The sequence below is a fragment of the Magnolia sinica genome, chromosome 2 (genome assembly GCF_029962835.1).
Source record: "Magnolia sinica isolate HGM2019 chromosome 2, MsV1, whole genome shotgun sequence".
In the NCBI taxonomy this organism is placed as follows: domain Eukaryota; kingdom Viridiplantae; phylum Streptophyta; class Magnoliopsida; order Magnoliales; family Magnoliaceae; genus Magnolia; species Magnolia sinica.
In genome coordinates this window covers 44,516,894-44,542,638 of record NC_080574.1, presented here as the reverse complement: position 1 = coordinate 44,542,638, position 25,745 = coordinate 44,516,894, and the positions used below count along the sequence as shown (strand labels likewise).

At 39.1% G+C, this 25,745-nt stretch overlaps 1 protein-coding gene across 5 annotated transcripts in view; it reads left to right on the top strand.

Annotated features, from left to right (window-relative positions):
- Positions 1–25,745, top strand: part of LOC131237062 (protein DETOXIFICATION 45, chloroplastic-like) — a 68,139-nt gene that overhangs the window by 22,871 nt on the left and 19,523 nt on the right. For all 5 annotated transcript variants that reach the window (XM_058234706.1, XM_058234710.1, XM_058234709.1 and 2 more), the window contains exons 4-8: positions 8,907–9,050; positions 9,184–9,362; positions 9,928–10,063; positions 13,531–13,627; positions 18,622–18,722. In XM_058234706.1, the coding sequence (XP_058090689.1) occupies positions 8,907–9,050; positions 9,184–9,362; positions 9,928–10,063; positions 13,531–13,627; positions 18,622–18,722 (657 nt within the window). The remainder of the gene's footprint in view (positions 1–8,906; positions 9,051–9,183; positions 9,363–9,927; positions 10,064–13,530; positions 13,628–18,621; positions 18,723–25,745) is intronic.

The following is a 25,745-nucleotide window of genomic DNA, read 5'->3' as shown; positions in this document are numbered from 1 at the left end:
TGTCTCCCATTTCTTTTTATATATTCTAGTTATTTTTTGAGAAATAAAGAAGTTACAATTTCCACAATGTAGTCTCTTGTGGTCTAACATGGTATTAACGTTAGGGCGTGTTTGGACAGTCAAGAGGGATGAAATTAGGAGGGTTATCCTACCCATCCCATCCCGTCTATTGTTTGGGATGGCGGGGATGTATTTCATCCACTGCGCCCTCGTAAACGCCGCCCGGATCCTGCCAATCCCGGGATGCATGTTTTCATGGCTGTGGGGCCCACTGAGATATCAATGAGATATCCACTCCGTCCATCATTTTCACCGGCCTACATTTAGCCATAAACCTATTTTGAGGCAGATATCCATCAGTGAGTGGGGCACACCATGAGAAGCAGTGGAGATGCAAACCCATCCATTAGTGACAGTCCAAACACTCCGCGGTGTATCCCATGGTCTATCCCAAACCCATGGGATCAGGGGACAAACACTGACACCACCATCATTACATTAAATTCCATTCCATCCCTCCTAATCCCATGGCATCGGTCTGGCCAAACACGCCCTTGTGGTTATAATCTACCATGTCTCCACCAACATCCGTTCCCATCCACCATTTGTTCTCGTTCGATGATCTTATAACTGCCACTGTAAATCTCGCAGTCTGTCACCATTTTCAACATCACCATCATTTCTGGCACATGCTCGCACTAAACCCATCTATGCAGCCATTAAATTCAGTAGTTGTTGTTTGCATCTTAGGCCATATTTGTTCTCTAGATCTATAGTAATTAGACCCATCTAACCGTTTACAACACCAACAACCATCACCAACCATCACACCGTTTGCAACAACAACAACCATCACCAAGCATCACACCTTCCATCTCGATTGGACCTTCAACCAAATCTACATCTTTGTCCACCACCGCCATCTCTGTTGCAATCCATCGGAACCCCTGTTGTGATTGCTCTTGTTGCTAGTCAGCTCATCACCTTATCGGATCTTCCACCCATCACCATTGCCTTCTAGATCCGGCCTTGTTATACCCCCATTCATTTCGGCGCATAGCTCCATCTCTTGTGGCCAGGCCGATTGTCGGAATCTCCTACTGTTGCTTCCACCATTATTGCTGCAATCTGTGGGAACCCATTGTTTTCGGTTCTATCAATCTATTATCGGAGTCTATCGTTACCATCTCCATTTCCAGCGACTCATCTCCATTATCTTCGACAGCCATCACTGGTCTCCAAACCCGCCTGCCCATCTTTGTCCACTCTTATTTCTTCTTTCCTCTCGACGACAACGCTCAAACCACATTACTGCAGCCGTAGGTTGTAGCTCTACAAGTGCCCCATCTCAGCATGAATCATTGATCGCTGCAAACCCCAAGCCGCTACTACCACCTCACATTTGTTGCCACAACCTTTGTCCATATCCAACGCCGTGAAAAACTCTTGCCATTGTCACCACTTTTCAGCTACCAAGACCCGTGATTCTCCGTTGTTGCCGAAATCCCCTACTTTAACCCGCCATCAACAAAACCCACTACCACAAAACCATCTTTCTCCACTCCTACTAATCGCCGCCGCTGGTCCATCTTCCTATGCCCTTGGCACCATCAACTTCTCCGCTGTCGGCCATTATCACCACCACCACCACATATCTAATATGTTTCTTTTACATCCGAACCACCACCGATTTGCTGTAGCAAAAACCCACCTTCTCTGGCTGATGGGGACATCACGCGCACACGCGCACTCACGCCGCCCCCCTTCGCACGTACGCCAGAAGGAGGGCCCCACCGTTGATCTGGATCGATGACGACATCCAGGGAGGGCCTCCTAGCTAGAAGACGAAATTTTGATTCAAAAGAGTGGGTCCGTTAGTCAAGAAAAGCCCATCATGAGATCTCATGATCGTGGCCCACTAGTCAGATTAATTTCATATTTTAGGTTTTGCTTATTGTTATTATTTAGAACATCATGAACGCTTTAGATTTCTTTGTTTGGTTTTTATTTTAGTTTACTTCATCGCCAAGTAATAGGTTGTGCACATGGCGCGAGTTTTGGGGTACAGGGTTTTCCTATAAATAGGCACCCCTTGTAGTTCTTTTGATTTTGATTGAAGATTAATAAAAATTCTGTGTTTTCCTACCCTCTGAGTTGTGAAGCCTAATTGGGTGCGAAACCCTCCCTTTATCGAAGGGTTAACTACCATGGTGCGAAGCCACATCTATCCTTATTCGCCCCCATCCATTGCCATCTCTACTACCCATCTTCTACCATCCCTTCTTCTCATCTTACCCCATCATCTACACTTCAAATCAATCATCTATTGTAACCATTCTCTTCCCCACAGCAGAATTTCAGAATCTGGCCCTATAGGAGGGCTGAAACTTCGACGGAGCACCACGCACAAACCGTACATCGGATCGAGCTGAGATTTGGGAGTTTTAGAGTCCATCCCTGGCTGATCAGGGCCAAGGTGGCCTTTTTCTGAATAGTGGGCCCCACACACGTGCGGCCGGGATCACACATATGTGCGTCTGGGCCATTGTTGTTGTCCATGCATGCGGTACTTCTCTGGTTCGTCTTTCTCCTCTCTTTCACTCCACTTTCACCCAAAATCCCTAAACTTAACCCTAAATTACTCAAATCTCCAATTTTATGCCCATTTTCTTATCCTAGGGTTTCTTGTTTTGAAATTGGTGAATCCCTTGGATTAGGGACTGATTACTACGCATGTGTGGATGATTATTTCTTATCTTTGAGTATCGTTTGGTTCATAATTTTTATTGATCCAGCCCTATCATGTGTAGGCCTGGACCTGCATAGATTCCCCTTAATTGAATGTTTGGACTTTCATGTGGGATATGGAATTTGTGTAATTGTTTCTGAACTAACGTGATCTTAAGCCTGAAATCTTGCATATCATATTTAATTTTCATGTCCTGCATCAAATTTGGTATCAAAGCCTAGGGTTCTTGTAGGGGAATTCATTACATGTTTAGGGTTTGGTTGTTTATGTCCATTACGCATCAATTCTCATCATATATGGCTGTTTAGAAGTCCATAAACCCTGACATAAGTTGCTGAAATTTTCTAGTATCCCCTTATTTGAATTATTTTAGAAATTAACTTAGCTTTCTATTTATAGGTTTAGAAACTTTCCTTTTCTGTTTTTTAGAAACTTTCTTAATCTGTTTTTAGAAACTAATTTCCTTTCCTTTATCTTTTTTAAAAATTAGTTTACTTTCCTTTTTCTTTTTTAGAAACTAACTTACTCACTATTTTTAGAAACTTTCCTTTTTATTTTTCTTTAGGAACTAGGTTGTTTTTTTTTAGAAACTTTTCTAATTTGTTTTTTTTTTTTTTTTTTTAGAAGCTTTCCTAATTTGTTTCTTTAGAAACTTTCCTAATTTGTTTTTAGAAACTTTTCTTTTTCGTTTTTAGAAACTAGGTTACTTTTCTTTAGAAACTTTCCTAATTTGTTTTTTTTAGAAACTTTCCTAATTTGTTTTTTTTTTTTAGAAACTTTCCTAATTTTTTTTCTTAGAAACTTTCCTTTTTCATTTTTAGAAACTAGGTTGCTTTTTTTTAGAAACTTTCCTAACTTGTTTAAAAAAACTTTCCTTTTTCGTTTTTAGAAACTAGGCTGTTTCTTAAAAAAAAATAAAAAAAATAACAAAATAAAAAAATTAAAAAAATCTTATATTTTGACAATTATATTGCTTAATTTTGGTTGACAACCTACACTAAACATGGAACAATTGCAAGAGTCACTAAACAAGTTGTCCCAAAAGTTGAAGTTCATGATTAAGCGCTTAGAAATGGACTAATGCTTTGAACAGCTTGATGTACGCATTACCCGACTAAAGACCATCACCAGGACAAACCCCACCATCAGGGTAGATGTCCAATTTCAGGCAGGTGGCCTGGAGGATAGACCAATGAATGGAGTTGGTTAAGGAATCAATTATGGGTGTGCACCCGTGCACCTACCCCATGAGAGACATCAAGACCACTATTTTGAGAGGTACAATATGTGCGGCCTTGTGGCTGGAGAGAGTGCATCAGAGGCTAGTGTAGAGTTACCCACTGAGGCCATTCCGGTAATGGATGAGTTACGTAATGTCTTTTCTGATGATCTACCGAATGAGTCTCCCCCTAGGAGGGATATAGAGCACACCAAAACATGGGACACCGTAATACCTACAGCCGAGTTTACGTTGAATAGTTTTGTTGATAGGTCCACAGGTCTAAGTCCTCGTGAAGTCGTTACTAGTTATAAACCTAGGAAACCTACTGATCTTGTCTTTATGTCACTGTCCCATAGGCTGTCAGAGTCTGCAGAGTCTTTTGCGCATCACATTCATTCATGGCATCAAGAAATCAGGCAGAAGATCATGACTAGTAATGAACATTGCACACTTTCTGCAGACCAGCATAAACGTTTCAAAGGATTCAATATTGGGAACTCCATGATGGTCCGCATCAGCCCCGAGCGGTACCCTCCGAGGCCCGTTCGTAAGTTACACGCGCGTATCGCTGGACCCTTCAAAATTATAAAACGAAACGGTCTCAATGTGTATGAGGTAGATCTTCCACCTTCCATGGGAATTAGTTTCACATCTGATGTGGAGGATTTAGTTACTTTTTAGGAGACCACTGATACCTTTTTCGGCCCTTCGCCCTCCCATCCTGATTCCCTATATTTATCCCTTGAATCATGGCCCCTTCCCAACCCATTTTTCCAGCCTCTACCTCCCATACCTACCCTTTCCGATGCATTTTTCCAGCCTCTACGTCTCATACCTACCCGTCCTGACCCATTTTCCTAGCCTCTACCTCCCATATTTACCTGTCCCGACCCATTTTTCCAACCTCTACGTCCCATACCTACCATTCCCAACCCATTTTTCCAGCCTCTACCTCTCATACCTACTCGTCCCGACCCATCTTCCCAGCCTCTACCTCCCATACCTAACCTTCACACACCCAAAAAGGAAATAGAGGATATCCTGGACCATCAGATAGTTTCAACGTTGGACGGCGGGTTTCAGAAGTACTTGGTTAAATGGAAGTCACGCCCAGCTTCAGACAGCATGTGGCTCACTAAGAGGGAGCTTTAGAGACTTGATTCTGACATCCTGGAGCGGTTTAGGAGTTTTATTTCGCTAGTGGCGAAATCTTCGCAGCCGAGGAGAATTGATGGGGACATCACGCGCACACGCGCACTCACGCCGCCCCCCCATGCACGTACGCCAGAAGGAGGGCCCCACCGTTGATCTGGATCGATGACGACGTCCAAGGAGGGCCTCCTAGCTAGAAGACGAAGTTTTGATTCAAAAGAGTGGGCCCGTTAGTCAAGAAAAGCCCATCATGGGATCTCATGATCGTGGCCCACTAGTCAGATTAATTTCATGTTTTAGGTTTTACTTCTTGTTATTATTGAGAACATCATGAACGCTTTAGATTTCTTTGTTTGGTTTTTTATTTTAGTTTACTTCATCGCCAAGTAATAAGTTGTGCACATGGCGCGAGTTTTGGGGTATATGGTTTTCCTATAAATAGGCACCCCTTGTAGTTCTTTTGATTTTGTTTGAATATTGATAAAAATTCTGCGTTTTCATACTCTCTGAGTTGCGAAGCCTAATTGGGTGCGAAGCCCTCCCTTTATCGAAGAGTTAACTACCGTGGTGCGAAGCCACATGTATACTGATTCGCCCCCATCCATTGCCATGTCTACTACCCATCTTCTACCATCCTTTCTTCTCATCTCACCCCATCGTCTACACTTCGAATCAATCATCTATTGCAGCAAGTCTCCTCCCCACAGCAGAATTTCAGAATCTGGCCTTACAGGAGAGCTAAAACTTCGGTGGAGCACCACGCACAAACCGTACATCGAATCGAGCTGAGATTTGGGGGTTTTGGAGTCCATCCCTAGCCGACTAGGGCCAAGGTGGCCTTTTTCTGAATAGTGGGCCCTACACACGTGCGGCCGGGATCACACACACGTGTGTCTGGGCCATTGTTGTTGTCCATGCATGCAGTACTTCTCTGGTTCGTCTCTCTCCTCTCTTTCACTCCACTTTCACCCCAAATCCCTAAACCTAACCCTAGATTACTCAAATCTCCAATTTTATGCCCCTTTTCTTATCGTAGGGTTCCTTGATTTGAAATTGGTGAATCCCTTGGATTAGGGACTGATTACTACGTATGTGTGGATGATTGTTTCTTATCTTTGAGTATCATTTGATTCATAATTTTTATTGATCCAGTCCTATCATGTGTAGGCCTGGACCCGCATAGATTCCCCTTAATTGAATGTTTGGACTTTCATGTGGGATATGGAATTTGTGTAATTGTTTCTGAACTAACGTGATCTTAAGCCTGAAATCTCGCATATCATATTTAATTTTCATGTCCTGCATCACTGGCAAACCACCATTGCTGCCATCATTTCCAAGTTTCCAACGAGCCCCTGTTGTTAATCTCTGGACCTACCACAACATGCATCATCTTCTCCGATGGCTCCTATTGCACCTGATCCTTGGTATCACCAGTTCTCTTGTAATAGATCTTGAGATCCGCCTTGTCCATCACTATCCGAGACCTAGAACCCACCAAATCTCTGACAACTTGCTATCTCGCTGGAAACACATCACCGTCCATTGTTTTTCAAAATGCATTAGGAATTAAAAGGCAGGGTGTTTTCCATTATTTCCATTTTTTAGGTGGGTTTTGTTGTATGGTGTTGGATTTTTTCGTGAATATGAAAGAAGGATTGGTTTTTTGGAAGTGGATTTTGTTTTAGAGATTGGAGGTGTGGGATTTCATTGTCAATTAGAAGAAAGATCAGTTTTCGGGTGTTAGTTTTAATTTTGAATGTTGCAATTTGGGAAATTTATTCCAATTTTTGAAGTGGTTTTGTTGGGAGATGGGAAGCGGGGGATTCTGTAATGAATTTGATGGTAGCTATCATTCTAACTCGGTGCTGGCACCTAAACACTAGCATTAGTCGACTATCTCCAACATTGTTGCATTATTTCGACACTTTGCTGCTGCCCTTCTTTCTAGTGATCATGTATGCTGTATCAATAGTGCACCTGTCCTCATCTCCTTAGCATCATGGGCCTCAAACAATCACCACCTTGCACACCTTTGATGATGTATCTTTCCCTTCTGGGCCTTTTGACAAGATGCATTTCTTGTTTACGTCGGGCATATGGACCAGACTTGTTATTGTGTTGGGTGTATGGACTGATCTATTTTTCTTTATTGTTGGAACATCTAGAGCTACCGGAAGAGCAACAGTTGAACTCCAAGCCATTGGAAGTGTGTATCGATCAAAAGAGCAATGATTGAAATCTCGACAACTGGGAAATGCCACTAGATTATTTGCTAGTTGTTGAAGTGCCAATGGTTCTCATCCCAAAAGTCATCAAAAGTGCTTGCTCGCCTCATGTCACTTGTCGTTTTGTCGTCACGTTACTGTTAAAATTTTCTTCTATTGAATAAATGTCCATCGTACATTTCAAACTCAATTTACTCCTTTTGGTGCACTTTTGAGTCTCTCTCTCTCTCTTTTTTTGGGTGATGTTAGAGTAGATTAGAGTAATCTTATTAGGTTAGGATATTTCCTTGTTTGTTAAGATGTGTATCTGTTGGGATCTCTCCAAATCCCTACCGGTCCCCCATCTCTTCTATGTATTCTATTCATTTTGTGAGAAAGAAAGAACTTGCAATTTCCAGTGTATTCTCTTGTGGTTTAACAGTTTGCTTGGTTAATGTGCAATTCTCTTTGCCCTCCAGTCTGAAGAAATTCTAACAGTTTTTGAAAACGATATTTATTACATATGTAACGGGCTTCAACAATGGATATTAGATGATGTTCTCTTGGTGTATGGCACGGTAGAAACTTTAGATATCTAGAACTATATTTGAGGAGGACCGTTGCTTTTGTCCTAAATCATTTTTTGCAGGAACATAATATTATGGAATGATATCTTGATTGTCAGGCTGTTTGGTTTTTTGAAATTATTGTTTAAGTTGTTTGTATGCGACATGGTGGCTTTTCAAATTGGATTTTTACCTCCTAGTCACCGCTATTTCCAAAACAATACCCACTAGAAGAAGGGAACAGATTTATCATAGTCATAGAAATTCCTGAGATTTTTTCAGCTCATCATTTAATATTTTAAATAGCCCATTTAACCCATGTTAGGCATCAGATGTCTATTTATACCTAAGTTGACATGGAACACTGATTTTGTCTGACAAGCCAATCTGGTCTTTCAATTTTGCAAAAGCAGGTCAATTTCATACTGTTATAGATTAGACGAGCAATCCGTTTTGAGTGCCTCTTCTCATCAGTTCTCTATGAATGTAGTTCCTGCTACACAGCCTATTTTTGTAGTGCTTCTTTATCGAGAAACTCAATGCCTGTTCGCAAGTGTAGAGTTCCGTTCATACTCTACCAACAGGTGCCAATGTATCATGTGTGGGTGTTCATCAAGTGAAGCCACTGTATATATGTGGTGGCCTGAAAATTATACAGATCCTGTTATCAGGTGAGTCACACGTGACAGGAAAAAGGATGGTTAATGGAAATACGGTCCACACCTGTCAATCGTCATACACGTCTAGCCCATCTGATGACTGGACCAGCCTCATTTTCAGGCCACAGTACACATGCTGTGGGGCCCACCTGATTAATGTCCTGGATCACACAAGTGTAGAAAGAGTAGGCCTGTACGAGTTGATATCCGACTCCTGCGAATAGCTATTGCAGTGTTATTCTTGATTTGTTATACTGTAACTTGTTTTTGAGCATAAGATCTCCTGAAAATCCTATTTGTTGTCCGTTACTTAGAGATATCTCAATTATCTGTTTTGGTTGTTTCTGAAAGGTCCCCTGGAGTTGGCTTCGGCTGGTGTTTCAGTTTCAATCTTTAACATCATATCAAAGCTATTTAATATTCCTCTCCTTAGCGTCACAACGTCATTTGTGGCTGAAGACATTGCAAAGAATGCCCACAGGGACTCTGTCTTAGGTAAGTCTGGATAGACATCTAATGTGTTCCTGCCAATAAGAATTTTATATGGAATTTACTGCATATACAGGGAGAACAATTCAGCACAGGGGGTTATGTTTATCCATCTGAACTTGGTCCGGATTTTCTACAGATAGGGATCCTCAAGAAGAGAATGGTGTAGGTAAACCTTTTTTTGAAGCTTCACCAGAAAGAATGCAGCTACCCTCAGTCTCTACTGCCTTGTTTTTAGCATCTGGGATTGGAATCCTTGAAGCCGCAGGTTTGTACTTGGGAGCCGGAATGTTTCTCAACATGATGGGCTTACCATTAGTAAGTTATGCATCTTTTGAGTTTGTATCCATATGGTTTGCTATTCTACACATGTTTTAGCTCTGTGCCTCTACACCCAGCTGCATATGCCTATGTTACATGTGGGAGATCCAAGCCATTCATCAGGTGGGCCCATTATATGTCCTAGGCCAGGTGGCCAAGTCAAAGTAGTCAGGCTATGGTCACCTATTTAATGTGCAGACCATTCTGATTCATGGGCCAGGGAACTTACACGATGTGCCCACTTGATAGATGGCTTGGATCTAGCACACATGCACCATGCTGGCCATGTGGCCATGTGTTGAGGAGCTGTGGTCTACATGCATATTAGAATCAGTAAGCCTCTATCAATTCTTCTTTTATACCAACAAGCTTGTTCCCATTTCTCTATATTTTTGTGTTGCTACCCGATAGAGTTGCTTGATTGTTTTCTGGTACTGCATTCTTTCATCCAGCATGTTGTTCTCTCCTCACCTTTCTGTTTTACGCTATTTTCATTTCTTTCATATCCTTGACTTTTCATTTACAGGGATGGACTGTTTCCTAAAACTCATTTTCTGAACAGGCTTCACCCATGCGCATTCCGGCACAACGATTTCTCTCACTAAGGGCTCTTGGTGCTCCCGCAGTTGTACTTTCTCTGGCTATTCAAGGAATCTTTCGTGGTTTTAAGGATACAAGAACACCTTTGTTATGTCTGGGCAAGTGTCAGTCTACATTTGAAGTTATTATGGAGTTTACTACTTCCTAGTCCTAATAAAAAACTCCTCTGAGTTTATTCAATTAAGCTGATAATAATTGAAACTTCTTTTCTCTTCTCCTCACAAATTTTGATACTTCCATTGCTTGTTTATGGAATATGTTAGCGTGCATAGTTCTGTGTGTATGTGCAGTACACCATCTTGTTAGTGTATATGGAGTCCACCATACCAGAGAATATCTTCTGTATATGATTTGACTGGATTGTGATTGTATTGTATTTGATTTGGGATTATCTCTTTGCATCTGGAGTGATTATAAATAAAGGTTGTGAGAGGAGAGAATAATCAAGCTCTCTGAAAAAATAAAAAAAAATGAAAAAGAACCATATAGATGAAGGGAACAAACGGAGAGAGAAAATGATTGGATTATGATTGTATTATATTTAATTTGGGATTACCTCTTTGTATCCTGAATGATTATAAATAAAAATTGTGAGAGAGAATAATCAAGCTCTCTAAAAAAATAAAAATAAAAAGAACCATATAGATGAAGGGAATAACGAATGGAGAGAACAAATCAAATACAGAAGATATTCTCTGGTATTGTGGGTTGCATGCACACAGTACTGTGTACACTTACAATGTCGTGTACTGCACATACACACAGAACTATGTACACTAACAGTCCAATTAGTTTACATTTATCGAATATGTACATATACAGAGTTTACAATAGCATAATAGGAAAAAACATTGCATGAGATAATATCATTTAAATGCTACAAGGAATGCACTTTTGGGGAGCCAAGCTACTTGGTGTCCCCCCTCATATCAGCTGGGCCACTGCATCATGGGCTCTGCTCATGCAGAATGGGCACATCTGGGCACTATTCATGCTGTGATGTTGGAACTGATAATCACCTGTTAGAGATATAATACATCCCAGTGTTTGTAGTGTCGATATCACTACATGTATCTCTGACCAGGGATACAGAACCATGTATCGATATCACCGATAATGTCACTGCTACCAAGAAATATATTGCTGACTGAGGGAAACATGGAGATAGGTGGAATTATGCAATGTAACTTCAAGAGATGCTAAAAGACACATGTTTACGTAATTAGGAATAAAATAAATTGCGAAAAAAGAACCACACATAATAAGTTAAATAGGGGCCTAAACCATGTGCTGTTGTAAAAGGCCAGTGCAATAGTAAGCAAAAAAGTTCATATCATACAAATGTAGGTAGTAAACAATAATTAAGAGATCCAAAGACTAAAGAGAATGGAAAGCATACCTGTCCAGCTATCCCTCAAACCTATCCATCCATCCATCCATCCATCCATGCATACATACATATGTTTATGCATGATCCATCCATCCATCCATCCATGCATGCATATATACATAATAACATAGATTTATAATACCTGATTCGTCATCCACCCATCAACCCATCAACCCATCCACCCATTCCTCAATTCATCCTTGCAGACAAACATACGTGCAATATGCATACATTACATACGTACATGCATGCATTCCTCAAAATATGCATCCATCCACACATGAATATATCATACAACCATACATCCATGTAAAAATTAATTTTTGAAATGAAAAATAATTTTTAATAAACAGTTTTATATTTATCATATTTTTAAAATCTTTGAAAATATAATATATTTCTAAAAAATTGAACCTCATCAATCGTCAACATCTAACCATGAATAAAAAAGAAATAAAATAAAATAGATAGTTAACTTTCCAAGTAAATTTTTTTTAATTATTTTAAAAAATTTTAAATAATTAAAAAATATCTGAAATATCCGAAAATTTATATGAATGGATAGATTGGCCAACTTTCATCAACATACTAAAATTTGGGCCCTCAATGAGTAATTTTAGGGAAGAAATGGGGAAACATAAGATTTCCACAAAATTTCCCAATTTTGACCCTCAAATGTTGAGATTTTCAACTCAAATTCCTGCCGATGCATGAAAATCATGCATAGCTATGGATTTGGGTTGAAATCGAATCTCAAATCTTAAGAAAAATAAGTATTTTCGCAAAAAAAAAAAAAAAAAAAAAAAAAAAAACCTCACCTTTGAAGATCCGACTCATCATCGCTCTTGTTGCTCGAATCTCCCCCAAATCGAAGCTTCATGCTAAAAAAAAAATTTCAGATAGGTAGCTCAAAATCCAACACCCAACTGATCCCCCTTAAAAAAATTCTCTCAAATGAATGCGCTCTCTCTCTCTCTCTCTCTCTCTCTCTCTCTCTCTCTCTCTCTCTCTTAAATTGAATTTCTAGTATTATCGCATGAACAACTGTATTTCTGAGAGAATTGATGTCAGCAACAATATTGCCAGTATTGCCGATACCAGCTATTTAAACAACTGAGCATGTGGTGATATTTTCATTGTATTGACACTGTTGTGATATATCAGCCCTTTCAGCAATATTCTCAACGATACGGGGAAATATCAATGTTTCCAGGGGTTTCGGTATCGCCAGTTTGGCAATACCGATAATATCGATGGTATTATCGATAATATTGATGGTATTATTGATAATATCACTAGTATTTGGAACACTGATGCATTCTGTTACTGGCATCATCATGTTGGCGGGTGATTGGAGAATTCAGAGAGCTAAAATTTAACATAACCAAGTTCGCAGTATTTTGTACATTTTCTAAGGTGATTCACTTCCTATGGATAAATTCCAATTATACACTTCCATGTTTTGGGGAATGGGATGTAAAGCCATGAAGGATTACTAGCAAACCAGATGATGATGTAATGTAAATTGAATGACACCTCATTTGTTTGACTTTATCTATTTATAAAAAAATTTGATTCCGTTCGTAATTCTCTGGTTGTTGCTTTGCTTTGCCTTTGTAGATTTAATCAAATGTTCATGTCATATGCATGATACTAAGGATTTACTTGAAACAACTTGAAATCAGCATGCAATCCATGGGCATCAAAAGGAATCAGCATAATTGTACAAGGACCAGAATACCCTCAAGGGTGCTCAAGAGTACAAATTTACAATTTTTGTATTAATTTTATTTTTGACTATGTCTATAATAAAGGACTTCATGACATGCTTACATCCAAATACCAAAAAACATGTTGACTTCTTCCATGTCAGTGAGTGCCACTGAAAATGTCCCTTTAGATGCTAAGTAGCAAGCATCTGGTTGTGGTCCAGATATTAATTATTTGGAACATCAAGATGCTTCGTTTTGATAATGGCACAAGCTCCTCCATGTGTAATGGTGAGGTGTCCATTCCCTAATAATTTGATGATTTTGTACAATCGTCGTCACATCTTTGCCATATGCTTTATTACTTATCAAATGGTTAGTTGTCATCATCCCTAACCAACTCAAAGTTGCTGTTATTTTAGCATGCTTCTGTTTCGTACTTACTCGTACGAGTGGTCTTATGCAGGAGTGGGTAATATTTCAGCTGTGTTTTTACTTCCATTATTCATGTATTCTTTTCGCCTCGGTATAATTGGTGCTGCCATTGCTACCATTACATCTCAGTACGTCCTCTACAGTCTATTGTATCGCTCTTTTTTTTTTTTTTCCTTTTCTTTTCTTTTTTCGAGTTACTTATAAAGATCAATAATTTCAGCATGCCATTCAATGTCTAGATTTGTAAAATTGAGGCCCAACAGTTTAATAGCATGCTACATATCATTGAGGCTTACATTGCAACCCAACATTAGAACATCCTATATTCCTCCCTTATCAGGCAAATAGGAACATCCTATATTCCTCCCTTATCAGGCAAATAGGAACATCCTATATTAGAACATCCTATATTACATTGCAACCCAACATTAGAACATCCTATATTCCATACTGAATCTTGAAATAATGACACAAATAGGAATATATTCCATACTGAATCTTGAAATAATGAGTGTGTTGGAGTTCTTAGTTGGTCACCACTGCAGAGGAAAATCTATTTATGTAAATATTGGGAAAAGAAGAGTGAATGTGTGCTTTCTCCTCTAGAATCCTTTATTTATTATCTCTTGATTACAAAGTTAATCTTCTGTTTAGAAAGAGATTATTTACCGAAACAAATTAAATAACCAAAAATATCTAAAAGACAACTAAAGGATAATAAATAAGATATATAAATCAATATGGTGTCCATTAGGAACACATGACTATGTAAACCATTAGTATGATGCTCTGAAAGTACACAGAGCATAGTTTAGAATTGGGTTTGCAATGTGTCAGCTTAGGTTGAGTCAGGGTTAGTCTAGACCCCTTCTGTTTACTAAATGGGCCAAGAATTTAAACCCGAGCTGGACCCACAACCCCACCTGTAAGGCATGCCCAACACATTTACTAAACGGGTATAGGCTTATAAACAAATTTTTAGGCCAAGCCTCATTGGACTTGACTAATTTACTTAACAAATCTCATTTAGGCCCATCAGTACTATTTAGGAGGTTTAGAGATTAAACCATAATATTCCTATTTATAAGGTGCTTATAAGTAGCTTGGGTTAGGGCCAGTCTGTCACACCCCAAACTCGGTGTCCGAGCTCCGAATCCGGCGGTGACAACCTCCGTAGTACCCCATTCTCGGCTCCTAGCTCCCAAACGTCAGGTTCTGATCTTGGGATCCCATAAGGGGGATTTTTAGAGTGATTTTTTTTTTTTTTTTTACATGAGCATAACTACAAGTGTACCAAAACAAAAAACATCATCGCGTTTCCACTATAATATCAGTTTGAGTACAATGCTAGAAGGGAAATACATGATATAACAAAAGTCCAAAAGATCAAGCAGATGCTCCTGCCTCAATGCTGCTGCGGTCTAGCATAACATGTACGTAAGTAACGTGCGTAAGCTTACTACGAAGCTTAGAGAGTACGTGCGTGTATACGTAATGCATGTACCTAGCATACAAATATCAGAGTAAGTAGAAATGATGGTGGGCTAAACTGGCAAGTCCATAAATGCTATCAACCATACCTAGGCCATGTGATGCAAGAGCCTACATGACTAAATGTCATATGCTAATGATGCAACACAACATGCCAATCCTCCACTAGTTTACATATTAGAATAGTTCTCAATTGGATCATCACCGAGGTCTAATACACTTCCGACCCTGGTTGCCACCCATCGTGTGCAAGAACTAGCGAGTGCAAAAGACCTCACTATCGGCCTCGTCAGTGGTACACATAAAACCATCCGGCTCGTCGATAGCGAGCCCATTTCAGGAGCTGGTCAAACTCAACCTAGCATATAGCCTTCTACACCCGGGCGGGTAAGTTCAAACCCTCTTCCAACCAACCCTGACATATTGGGAGACGTGACTTACTGGTATTCAGCTATTGTGCGCTCATGAATCCACTCGGTCTAGACGTTGGAGCATCTTACTGTTATCATAGGGTTTAGGGACTTTCACCCAGGGACGCTTGTGACGTCTTATAACTTCAATAGTTTCCGGTGTCCATCAAATTGTCTGCCAGCCATAACAGGGCTGTGGGACTACATCCCTAGTGTCATTGGGGAGTAGATACTGCATGTCATATATGATGCACAATGCATGAATCACACTATTCAAAACATGCATCAATCCTAAGCATACCACGCGATCATGTGGGATGACCCGATCCTATCCGGGTTCCCTTAGTATCTCAAGCCAAAAAGGCATATGATATGATCAATCGTCATTCATAACAGGCATACAAATGATGCTTATGGCCATATGAATGGGCATTGTATCTATTACACTAAGCATCTTATCAACATCAACCTATTAGGCTAAGTACACTAGCATGTTATCAAGCATATCATGCGATGTTCAGCTTTGAATGGCCCAGAATACAAAGAGTGGGACCCGTTTGGTGGGCCCCACTAACAACGTAAAGGTCTAGGTGGCATGGTCCACTAGAGACTAGCATCGGCCACACACTTGGGCCATTAACAATGTAAAACGGCTAATTGGTGAGGATACATTATATACATCAAGGTGGAACCTACTTAGGGTGGATTAAACAACTCATGCACCATGGTGGGGGTCCACAGTAGGACCCACAGACAAGTTGGGCGGCAATAAACATTACAATACATTATATTCAAAAAAATTGAACTGTGTAACTTTACTTATTACACAGCGTCTTCCTGGATTTGGTGATGAGGAAAATGATTGGGAGTGGTCACGAAGAGGATTGTCTCTACCTTCTGGATATTGTTTGTTCTCCTTTTGGCTTGCAGTCAAGTAGTAGTCTTAGTAGGAATGATAATAATGCCCAGGTTAGGTTGTGGCATAATCGTTTAGGAAGTTTGTCTTTTCAATCATTAAAGTTGTAATTTCTAAACTTTTTTAAGTTGGTTTTGAGTCATAATCTAAAGTGTGAAGTTTGTAAGTTGTCCAAACGTTGTAGATCAACTTTTCCTCTAAGTTTGAATAAAAGTGTGTTTCCATTTCATATTGTTCATTCTGATGTGTGGGGACCTGCTCCCATTGTTTCCATGGATGCCTATTGCTATTTTCTTTCTTTTGTGGAAGATTTCTTCCGCTACACCTGGTTGTTTCTCATGAAGACTTGTGATGAAGTACACCATATTGTTGTAATATTTCATACGATGGTACTCACTCAGTTTGATAAGAGAAGAAAATATTTCAGTTAGACAATGCCTGAGAATACTTTGAAGGTGAATTGCAGGGTTATTTAGACATTAATATATGCAAGAATTGTATATTAAATGATAACTGATAATTTCATTGAGTTTTGAATATTAGCAGTTCTTTTAGTGTTCTTCAGAATACAAGTAAACTAGTAAGTCATTAAATCAACCTCTTAATTTATGTCCGATTGATGTTCCATCGGTGAGTCATCCTACAAAGGATTGATTCCCACCTGATGTACTATTTTCATCTGATTTATTTGACTTCTAATCAGAGTCAAATATACCCTTAAAAAAAAGGAAGTCCAATATTACATGGTTATATACGGCATTACAGTACAAATATGTATATGATATGCCCACTGCACGTCAATACCATCGGGTTAAAATATCATTCTTTGCATCATATTGGCACCTCGGGCAATCTGATGCACTATTGATATGATATGGTACATTTAATGCTTCTCAATAGGTTCATCTAGGTTTCTTATATTCAAAATAATCAATATTAATAAGAAGAGGTAAAAGAGGCAGGATGATTAAAATTTTAATATAGTCTGCATGTTAGAATTGTCTGATAAAATTTACAGTTTAGTGTAACAAAATTCTTATGGCTATAAAATAGCAATAAAATGCTGAAAATGAACCTTGGCATTGTGGGCTGGAATTCTTTATAACTATGTTTAATTTGGTAGAAAGCAACTTTGAGTGGTTCTTGACTGTGGTCTATACCCTGAATGTTGTGGTGATGAGAAGAAGACCCTGCGAGGAATTGGACGCCATCTTTGAGAATGGTTTTCTCAATGCGGTTCGATTCCACCATGAAAAGCATCGTGGGTGGGTTATGGCCACTTTTGATCACCCTCAAGCTGACTGCAGTGGAGTAATTACCATCTGATCATGTCCCACTAGGAGCTTTTCATCATTTATGCTAATTGAGAGGAGCATTGTTCAAGTAGCACGTGGATCCACTGTTCACAACCCCCAACCATTGAATGGGATGAAGAAGTCCAGTGAGAAGGCTTGTTAACGTCCCTTCTTACTTGCATCAAGATAACATTAGAAGACAGCCTAGTTAGGCTCTGGTCCAAGCGACCAATCGAGAAGATTAGTCAGTTGGATATTTCATTGATTTTGGACCTATATATGTTTATTTTTTTTAAGTTTTGAAATGGTTTTTGTTAAGGATAGAGTTTATAATTAAAGGGGAAGTTGTTTTGGTTTTTGTTCTAATTTGGTATTAGAGAATTTGGAATGGAGAAGTTGGTCTCTATTGGTCGAGTAAATGCTAGAAGACATACAAACACCTATGCTTCTCCATTTGAAATTCCCTAATGCTGTTTAAAGAAAGGCATTAGGGAATTTGAAATGGACAAAAGTAGGTGTCTATAGGTCTTCGTTAGAAGTCAAAGTATAGAAGTTGAGTTGAATTTAGGAAAGATGATGAACAGAGGCCTCTGCATGTGGCATTTTTATGCTTTACGTTATCTATTGGGATAGTATTGCTTAGAGAAGAAAAATAATGTAGGCTGTTTTTCTTGTTGGTTTTGATACAAAATTTCTTTCAGTCTTGAAAACTTAGCACAACATATTGAGTGCATGTGGTGTGGCATATATAAGTGAATTGGCATTTATTGTTAAATAGAGTTGTCTATCTTACCTGGATATTTGAAATATTCATGAGCTATTCACAAAATATTTACGTTTGCATGATTGTAAGGAATATTTTTGTCATATTAAGGATATTTATGGGATACAAACTTGGAACTTTTATGTTAAATGCATATTCAATATGTCAGTTGTGAAACAGAGATTTATATCACCTATTCAAACAATTTCGTAAATTTTCTGATGATCATTGCACTTACATGTTATAGGTATATTGTTACCCTTTTGCTTATTTGGTTTCTCAATAAGAGAGCTGTATTATTGCCTCCCAAGATTGAAGATTTGCAGTTTGATGGATATATGAAATCTGGTGAGTATGATTGTCAGGATAATTTCAAAAGTCCAAGACTTGCACCTCTGTTTATCATAATATTCTATAAGATTGTATGTCATGATTGTAACTTCTCAAATCATTTTATGGGACATAAACATTGGTGGATAGGCCCCAGTACTTTATGTTGCATAATGAGCAGGTGAACAATGCATTGATTTTATGTGGCATTTTAAAATCCTTCTTTTATTAGCCCTTATATAGATAGTTATTTGGTTTATGTAATGTTCTTTCTGGTTTATTTTGGTGAAACATTCACATTGTAAACCTTCGATGGAACCTTATGCCTTCTTAGTGTTTAATTTATTTTTACTTTTTTTTTTTTTGGAGTTGCATAAGCTCTCTAGAGCAAACATGAATATCTTCTTTTATAAAAGCTTAATCATTATCATCATCATACCCTTGTCCCAACTATTTGGGTTCAGCTTTATGGATCATATTTCTCCAATCATATTCAAGAAAGTTATTCTTATGATTGCTTGGCAAAGTTCTAGGACGAGCTGCCCAATTGACGTCAACCCTTATTTTTTATCCAGGCTTTTACCAGCTCCTGCATCACTTCTAGGTGGAGTTTCTAAGCCATCCTTCACAATTTTTATCTTTTGATACCTAACAACTTTATTAGAGCAATGTGCTCATGAGATAGATTATTAGATAGCGCTTGATTGTAATCAACCTATGTAGTATTATATTAAATTGCACTCATGGGAGTTTTATGCTCTCATTGTTGGTCCAAAGCCCAGATAAAGGAGGGTTGCAATTGGCAGTTGGTGTCAGATTTACGCCATAACTTCCAACATGTATCCAAACAATATGGCATTCCAAATAGTGGAATGGCGGAACATGATTCATATAGCTGACCCCAATTCATTGGTTTAGATGATGATGATGCTGGTGGTGGGTGATAATGAAGAACAAAATTCACAGTATGTAATGAATGTCTATTCAAGCCATCCTCTCTCTGCAAATATTCGACCCCAATTATAGGTTTTTCATTTTTCATTTTAAAATTTTTCTGATTTTCATAGGAATTACGCTGTTATTGTCAATACAAGTGATGATATTGCATTCATCGAAAATACAATGCATTTAGACTGGAGGTGACTTGCTGATATCTCATGATATTTTCATGCATCGGCGAATATCATTGATAATATCCTCGATATTTTGCAAACTCTTTTTTTCCCCTTCTATGTTTTGTATCAGTAGGGCATGACGCTGGTAAGATCAGCTGATATGATCTGTTGTATCGTCAATATGTAGAATGCTGGTACAACAATCAGTTACATGAGTTCAACAATGGTGAGGAGTTTACCACCAGTGTTCGAATTATCTCCGATATTATCAAAATATCTCCGATATTATCTTTATCTCTAGCTCAGCGATACTGATAACACTGGTAGCGATACCGATAACGTTAGTAGCATAAAAATTTCTAGGTGTTAGCAATGTATCACTAAGTATCGCCAAATATCAATATTGTTAATATAATTGCCAATATCTTCAACTATGTAAATTCTAGGTGTCGTTTGTATTGCCAATGTTTTCGACTATGTAAAGTCTAGGTCATTCTTGTATTATAAGTGTATCGGTGATATTTCAATAATATCGCCAACGTATTGATATAATCAAAATTTTGTTTATTAAAAATGTTTTTATTTTAGTTTTTTTTTTCATGGGTACATGGTTGTATGTAGTGTTCAATTTGTCATTGATAATATTGATAATATCTCTATCTTATCGATATCGCAACATGTGCAATATTGAGATTACAATCTTTCGTTTCCTTTCCAATCGTTGATGATTTCTTGGTGAAATATCATGTGTTGATATGCAATATCGATGGATGTTTGGATGGAAGGTTACATGGTTAAATAAGCCAGATGGGATGGTTGGACTGATTTCTTACAACAGAACATGCTTTTAAGGCCCCATTAAATGGAAACTTGTTATGTATGCATTCCTTGCATTTTTTTTCCCTAAATATATAAATATGTACATTTTAACGTCTCCTGAAGTTTTGCTAAAAATTCCATCATTTTCCCCATGTTTCCCCGCATTTCCGGTTATCAGCGATATTATCGGCGATATCGATATTGTTTCCGTATCCCTGGCCAACGAAACTTGTAGCGATACAGATACTTCGAACACTGTTTACAACAATAGTGAGGAGTTACAACAACTATTGATGGTGAGGCCCACTTGTCTGACCCTGTTTGTCTTTGTAATACCCACCCACATTCGTCTGCCGCAAAATTTTTTGGGGATGGAGTCCCTGCTGTGCTCACATGTCGCCTTCATTCCCACATAAAACCATAGCATCTTAATTTCCAGTAATATCTCCCACCAAGGTACTATTAACCTATTTAAAAGGCAGGGTCCACTGCACAGCGGGTCCTTTGATTTTAGTGAAGACTTTCTTTTTTTTTTTTCTTTTTCTTTTTTTTGGGGGTTAGCTTGTTAGTACACACACTCCATGTTAGCCACCCCCACTACGGATCGATACCAAGACCTCAAGTGTTGAAACAAGGCATCTCCACTCAGTCTGCCAGTTGAGCTATGGATCTGGGTGTGATTTTAGTGAAGACTCATTCTAGTATGTGGATGAGACATTGGAAGATTTTTATTTTCATGTCCTTCCAAATGCCTCACAAAATAGAAAATGAGGGCATCTTCCATTACTGTTACCCTTTGAATTACATAGACCTTCATCCCAACTTTTGAAGAGCTCGGGCACCTGACCATGAAGAACCCATGAAACATTGAAAAATTTGAAGAACACACCAAAAAAAAAAAAGTTTTTGCATTAAAGTTTACAAAAAGCTAGTTGATAGGCTCTTCGGATTCCCTTCAAATGAAAGGGAAGTGGCATTGACAACTCTTTAGATGATCAAGAGTGAGGATCTTTGAAAAAATTTCTCACAAGAGAAAACGTTGTTAGGTGGCCATGTCCAAATCCTTTCTTCCACCTCTCTACACATGTAAACCTCTAGATAGGAGAAGGTTTCTTGTTCTCAACTTCTCGCTCCTTGAGGTTTCTTCTGAAAGGAATATACCAAATAAGCTTCCTATTGAGGACATACTAGTCTCCCCCTCTCCCTGGGGATTCGCCAACCTCCTTCCTTCCATGTTTACATGGATAACAGGCCATCATAATGCATCTTGTTCACTCCCAAAGCACCATACCATTAAGGTAATGATTGCTTATTTGATACTTCCTTAATAGTTAGTTGCATGGACATGAATACAAGTGTTGGAATCCAATACCAGCACCCAGTGTTTCAAATATCGATACTATCGGCCGATATTATCGTTATTGGCCACCGTCGACATGAAACCCTTTGGAGATGCCAAAAATTTCCAAAATTATTTGTATCGTGCGATATAGCGCATGATATCGCACGATATTTTGCAATATCGCCGATATTATCATCTTTCTCGTGTTTTATTGGAGGATTTTATCATTTTTTGATGCGTAATTACCCGAAAAAATTGAAAAAATAAAATAAAAAAGGGGAAAAGCTTTCAATCCACATAAGAGAGGAGATTTTGGTACCCGTAGAAGTGGATTGCATTATCTGAAGTAGAATTTGGTGGGCCGTGATTGACAGTGGTGCGCTGTGCCAAAAAATCTCAAATTCGCCCCCTTTTTTTCTTCGAATAAATGATCTATTGAAATTGCAGAGATGATTTCGGCAACAAATCTCCAAAATTCTGGAGATTTGGATTTTGGGTGAGATTTTAGGGTTACGGAACCCTCGTGGTTTAAAAAATGGCTTTAGAAGCCATTTTACAATGGCGCGAATTGGGTATTACGCTCACCAGGTCTCGTTAGAGACGGACAGTCTTGTCGGGGGCTTTGTGGGGCCCATCATGATGTATATGTTTTGTCTAATCCGTCCATCGATTATGGAAGATCATTTTAGGACATGATTCCAAAAATGAGACATATCAAAGGCTAAAGTGGACCACACCATAGGAATCAGTGGAGATTGAACGGGTACTGTTGAAAACTTCCTAGGGCCCACCGTGATGTTTATTTGCCATCCAACCTGTTCATAAGGTCAAATAGAGCTGGATAAAGGTAAAAATTAAATATTAGTTTGATCCAAAACTTGTTTTTGCTACAATTTTTTCTTTTTCTTTTTCTTTTTTCAATGGTATGCATTTAATCTCCAATGCTTCCTATGGTGTGGTCCATTTAAGTCTTTAATTTGCCTCATTTTTTAGATCACGCCCTAAAATGACCTGGGAAAATGGATGGATGGCATGGATAAAACATATACAACATGGTGGGCCTCATAGATCCCCCGACAAGTCCATACGTCTCTTGCACCATTGGGATAAAATGGGCTATTACCCTTACATGGGGTCCAAGTCTATCTTGATGATTTAGTTCATATCTATACTGTTCATCCATTTTTCCAGCCCATTTTAGGATGGGGTCCCAAAAATTAAGCAGATCTAGAGCTCAGGTGGACCACACCACATGAAACAGTGGTGATTGAGTGTCTCACCATTATAAATTCCAAATGGCCCATTGTAGGGTTTTCATAATGTTTATTTGCAATCCAACCTGTTGATTATGTAAAGATGATTGGGATGAAGGGAAAATAAAAGATCATCTTGATCCTAAACTTTTTTGGCCCAAAAAAAGTTTTTAATGGTCATTCATCTTTGTTGCTAGTGTTGTGGTCCACTTGAGATTTAGATCTTCTTAAGGTTTGGGATCACACCGTAAAATGAGATGGAAAAATAGATGAATGACATGGATATACAAAAAAATACATAGAGGTGGCCCCCACACGGTTAGAGTAGCATCCACTGGGGTGTTACCCGGGTAAGAGCTAATCCGCTCCCCCCCTTTACGTGTTACTTCCGTGCAACCATTCGAGTTGACATGTTCAGTGGGCCCTGCTATGATGTCGTGTGTTTTATTCGCACCGTTCATCTATTTTGGATGATCATTTTAGGGCATGAGCCGAAAATTGAGTTAGATCCACATTTCAAGTGGACCACACTAAAAAAATAGTGGTAATTTAACGCTTAACATTAAAAACTTCTTTGGCCCACAATAACATTTATTTGCCATCCAACCACTTATTAGGGCCTGCTGATTTTATCACATAAGATCTGGATGAAGAGAAACCAAATATCAGCTTGATTGAAACTTTTGTGCCCCAAAAAGTTTTTAATGGTGGCCATTGAACAACCATTGTTTCGTGTGGTGTTGTTCGCCTCATATTTGAATTTGCCTCATTTTTTGGCCCATGCTCTAAAATGATTTGCCAAAATGAATTGACGGTGTAGATACACCATATTACATCGAGGTGGCCCCACGGCTAGGGGCCCACCAATGGGATGGTTGGCCACTATTATAGAAAGTGGATTGCCTAGTGGGCGTGGAGCTAGGGAAGCCGACTAAACTCTTTGGCGCCCACCTTGATGTATGTATTGCATATCCACGCCGTCCATCTATAAGAAAATGAAGCACATACAAGTTTCAAGTGGACCATACTATAAGAAACAGTGGTCAATGATCTCCCACTATTAAAAACTTCCTAAGGTCCACTGTAATGGTTATTAACCATCCAAGTTGTTGATAAGTTCATACAAATTTGGATGAAAGGGAAAAAAACAAATATTAGTTTGATCTAAAAAATTTGTGGCCCACAAAAGGTTTTTAATAGTCAATAATCACTATTTTTAAATGTTATGCGTTTAATTTAAAGATAGTTGCACTAGTTTAGTCAGACCGCGCATAACTTATAACCTTATACAAAGTAAACCTATTATATGCTCTTCTTTTTTGAGATGTTATGATTTAAGTTTGTATATTAACGTATTTATTAACAATCCCTGAAGTTTCGTAGAAAAGTTCAATCATTTTCCCAATGTTTCCCACTGTTTCCCAAAAAGTGTGATAAATTATGCGATACAAACAATATATCCCGTGCGATAACCGATATGTATCTGTATGCCAAGGGTGCAATACATAGTGTGATACCGATATTTCGAACACTGCCAGCACCATGTGTAGAGCTGGGCGTCGAGTCGAGTCAGACCGAGTTAGGGCTGACTCGATTCGATCCAGTTTTGAAATAGGCCTCACCTGAACTCGATCCGACTCAAGACCGAGTCCAGCATGCCTGATTCGATCTGAGTTCGGTTTGGCCTGGACTGATCCGGACCGATTCCGATTCGGTTAGAAGTGTCGAGTTAGGTCGAGTTGGCATCGAGTTGGATTGAGAGATGAGGGAGGGAGGGAGTGGAGAGGAGAGAGAGGAGGAGGAGGAGGATGAGGGTGATGGTGGTGGATGGTTGCCAGGCTTGGAAGAGGAGGATGAGGGAGGGAGGGAGTGGAGAGGAGAGAGAGGAGGAGGAGGAGGGTGATGGTGGTGGGTGGTTGCTAGGCTTGGAAGAGGAGGAGGATGAGGGAGGGAGGGAGAGAGTTGGGATTGGGTCGGGGTAGTGTGCGGCGGGTAGGGTTAGAGAGTTGGGTCGAGTCGGGTTTTGGATAGAGTCGAGTCTAACCGGATTGAGTTTCAGGTCGAGTCGGGTCGAGTTATTGGGCAACTCAAACTCGACTCGGTTTGAGTTCGGATTGGGTGAAGCCTACTTGGTTCAGACCGACTCACCCATTTGGTTTGGGTTGAGTCAGATCTGAACAAGTCGGACGAGTCGAGTTAGCCGGATCGATTCGCATTGTGCCCACCTCTGCACGTGTCAAATTTACTGAACTCCAAAAGATGGGATTTGTTGATTCAACGTAAAATTTTAATTAATTTAAGAAATAAAACAAAACGTCCCTCCAATGCAGCATGGTATAATCTTTCATTAACAATTTTGCTTTTTCTGGCAAGGAATTATGCAATATTTGTGTTATTCCTTATGTGTAGTTGTTTCTTAATGATTGAGATATTCTACATGTACTGTAGGTGGGTACGTGCTTACAATCCTTTTGCTTGCAAGAGTATCATGCTATTCCTTTCTTTAGCTTCT